Source organism: Chelonoidis abingdonii, chromosome 22 (assembly GCF_003597395.2).
Source record: "Chelonoidis abingdonii isolate Lonesome George chromosome 22, CheloAbing_2.0, whole genome shotgun sequence".
Taxonomy (NCBI): Eukaryota; Metazoa; Chordata; order Testudines; family Testudinidae; genus Chelonoidis; species Chelonoidis abingdonii.
The window spans coordinates 12,695,064-12,698,273 of record NC_133790.1 but is presented as its reverse complement, the minus strand read 5'-3'; the positions used below and the strand labels follow the sequence as shown (position 1 = coordinate 12,698,273).

At 42.4% G+C, this 3,210-nt stretch overlaps 1 protein-coding gene across 1 annotated transcript in view; it reads right to left on the bottom strand.

The window, feature by feature from the left end:
* Positions 1-3,210, bottom strand: part of ADGRD1 (adhesion G protein-coupled receptor D1) — a 266,747-nt gene that overhangs the window by 226,954 nt on the left and 36,583 nt on the right. Inside the window, exons 10-11 of the mRNA XM_032805984.2 lie at positions 2,608-2,722; positions 735-845 (exon numbers count right to left, since the gene is read on the bottom strand). Of these exons, the coding sequence (XP_032661875.1) occupies positions 735-845; positions 2,608-2,722 (226 nt within the window). The remainder of the gene's footprint in view (positions 1-734; positions 846-2,607; positions 2,723-3,210) is intronic.

Genomic DNA, 3,210 nt, shown 5'->3' with positions numbered 1-3,210 from the left:
ATCCTCCAATCACACAAGCTGAAAATTGTTCCACTTTACTGCAGTTCTGTAACCACATGGGAACCAATCCTGTCTTTGTTTTGTGCACATCCAAAATTCCTGCTGAATGACCCACCCTGAGAGTGAGTTACCAATGACCAGGGCTGTGGCGGCAGGATGGCGCAGGTGGCAGGGGGGGAGAAAGAGCCTAGCGCTGGGGCAGCAGGGGATGTGTGCGGGGGGGAGCCCATCACTGGGACAGGGGGCAGCCAAAAAAGTTTTTTTTGCTTGCAGCAGCAAAAAACCTAGAGCTGGCCCTGGGTATTCCTTTCTCTTTCCTGCTTCTGCTATTTACCTCTGTCACTTTATTCTTTCATTCCACTAGGTGTTTTGGGAAACTGTTAACAGAAAAGATGCTATGCAGAATAAGTTTATACTTTACTGAAATAAGTAGTTGATTTGATATTAGAATTCCTTGGAAAACCACCAGTTCTGGTGGTTAGAAAGATAAAACATTAGCTCTGGGAATTGAAGTTGCCCTGATGTAAAATAGTGCCAAGATTAAACAGTTCTAATATATATGACCTAGCTGTATTACTCGAGTTTTTAGAAACAAGAGGAAGTAACATTAAAACAGGACTGAAAATGCAGAGCCAACCAAAATCCCTTGTCCCCATGCAAAAGCATTTCTGGAGTGAGTGACTGTCAGGATTAGCTGCCACCATTCTACTCCTCCCTGCAAATCTTGCCCTTACCTTTGTTATGAAAAGCTTCACCGGGGATAGAAATATAACTCCGTCCTTGTGATGGGAAGCGGTAGTGAGACAAATTCAAAGTCTGAGGAGCCATTTTGACCAAAGAGTAATCTGTACAATAACCCAAAACAAAAAAAACAAAAACAAAAAAGGATAAAATCAACAACATTTACAACCTAATTGATTGCAGAACTAGAGTTTGCTCTTTTAATAGCTACTGCAAATCTTGACTGTAAAACCCCAGCTATTGGGGGGGCGGGGGTTGGGAGAAGAGTAATCCCCCATTCCCATCAAGAATAAAATTGCTTTCAAGAAGTTCTGACTTCTTTATGAGTGGAAAAAGTAGTCTATGAGGTGTTAATATACCATGGCTCATTTGGCAATGTGCACAAACTGAGCTTAAGGAGGCACTGAGGTAAGAAAAATTGATTGATACCTCTCTCTTTTTTCCCCCTGACATTTTAAAGACATTATTTTAGAATCTTACTGCTCAATTTTAGAATGTCAGTGACCAGGACCGTGTAGTGGAAGAGACAATTTGCATGTGATTTATGACTTCTCTTTTCTTATGTAGCTCACAATGCAATAGGGAAGAATACCAGAACTAATCAATTATTTGTAGCTAATGCTGGGCAGTGTGTGGGACAAAATAGTTTATTCAATGAAAAAAAAATGCAGCTTTCGTCAACCCCCAGCTATTTGTGAATTTGACATTAATAGCTTTGGCCGTTCACAAAACAGGCAGGAAGTTGAGGTGGTCATGGTGGTGTTTCTGCCATCACCCCTATCACCACTCACTTATAAACTTTTAGCCCAGTGGTTAAGGCATTCACTAGGATGTAGGAGACCCAGACTCAAATCCGTCTTCTGAAACAGACATGAAATAGACTTTTCTGATTCACTGAAAATTCTGTAAAAATTCTAATTCAGTTCCACCTGAATTGAATCTTTTCCTGATTTTTCAGAATTGCCAAACTGAAAAAAAAAGTCAATTATTCATCTAGCTCTCTTTGTAGCACCTAAAGGTCAACTGAGATCAGGACCCCACTGTGCTAGATGCTATACATATACATATTATGAGAGAGCCGCCAACTCCTTGAAGGACTTGCAATAGATGTAAGATAGAGGAAAATTTGTCCCACCCTTCCATTCTCTTGTCCCCAAATTTAAATTCTGTAGCTTTCAGACAGACACTTACAGTTTCAAAGGCTTGTGTAAAAGGCTTAGGCAGAACTTTAACTGTTCACATATCACTAAACTAAATCCAGAAATTATATACAGGAGCATTCACATTCTCCCCCCAACCCACTGAGCGCCCCCAAAAAGACCATCCCCCCAAAAGCCAACAGTAAAAGGAAATCGGATTGTTAAATCAAGCTGATTACCTCTCTCTAAGCTAACTGTATAATCATCTTTCTGCAATTTATTCCATTTGTTGGATTAAAAGAAAGGAAAAAAAACCATTTCAACTTCCTTCCCCACACTGACAAGTTAGGAGCAGCCGGCAAAGTAGTATTTATTACAGTCAGCCAGTTTAGAAGGCAACTGAAGATAGGTCTATACTATAATCAAAGGCCTGCAGCCTGGCCACGGCTAGCCACTGTCAACTGACAGGTTCTCAGGACTTGCTCTGTGGGGCTCTAACATTGCAGTGTAGTCATTCAGGCTCGAGCAGAAGCCCGGGCTCTGAGACCCTGCAAGAGAGGTGGGTCTCAGAGCCCAGGTTCCAGCCCAAACACCTATGGTGCAAAAATTTTAGCCCCGCAGCTCAGGCCCCACAAACCAGAGTCAGCTGACCCAGGCTCTGAGATTCAGTGCTGTGGGGTTTTTATTGCAGTGAAGACGTGTTCTGAACATTGCTGTTTCATCCTACCTGCTACAGTTGATGAGCCCTCAACGGTTACAAGTCGGTTTCGTCCCAGATTGCAGACCATGTGCACCATCACATTGTCAATTGTTTCAATTAAACCTCCAACCACAGGAGCAGTCTGAAAAAAGAACATCTCAATAATAAAGCAAAGCGCTGGTCTAAAATCCTGTTCCTACTGATCACGTAAGTGTGCCCAGCTTCTGTTAATGGCAAATCTTATTTCCCCTTTTCAGGGCCACACGAAGTAAAAATACTGCATGATTTAATATCACTCAGGCCTGGTCTACACTACGCGTTTAAAATCGATTTAAAGAGCGTTAAATCGATTTAACGCTGTACTCGTCCACACTACAACGGCCTTTATATCGATATAAAGGGCTCTTTAAATCTATTTCTGTACTGCACCCTGACAAGAGGAGTAGCGCTAAATTCGATATTAACATATCGGATTACGGTTAGCGTGGACGGAAATCGACGTTATTGGCCTCCGGGCAGTATCCCACCGTGCACCACTGACCGCTCTGGACAGCAATCTGAACTCGGATGCAGCGGGCAGGTAAACAGGAAAAGCCCCGCGAACTTTTGAATTACATTTCCTGTTTGCCC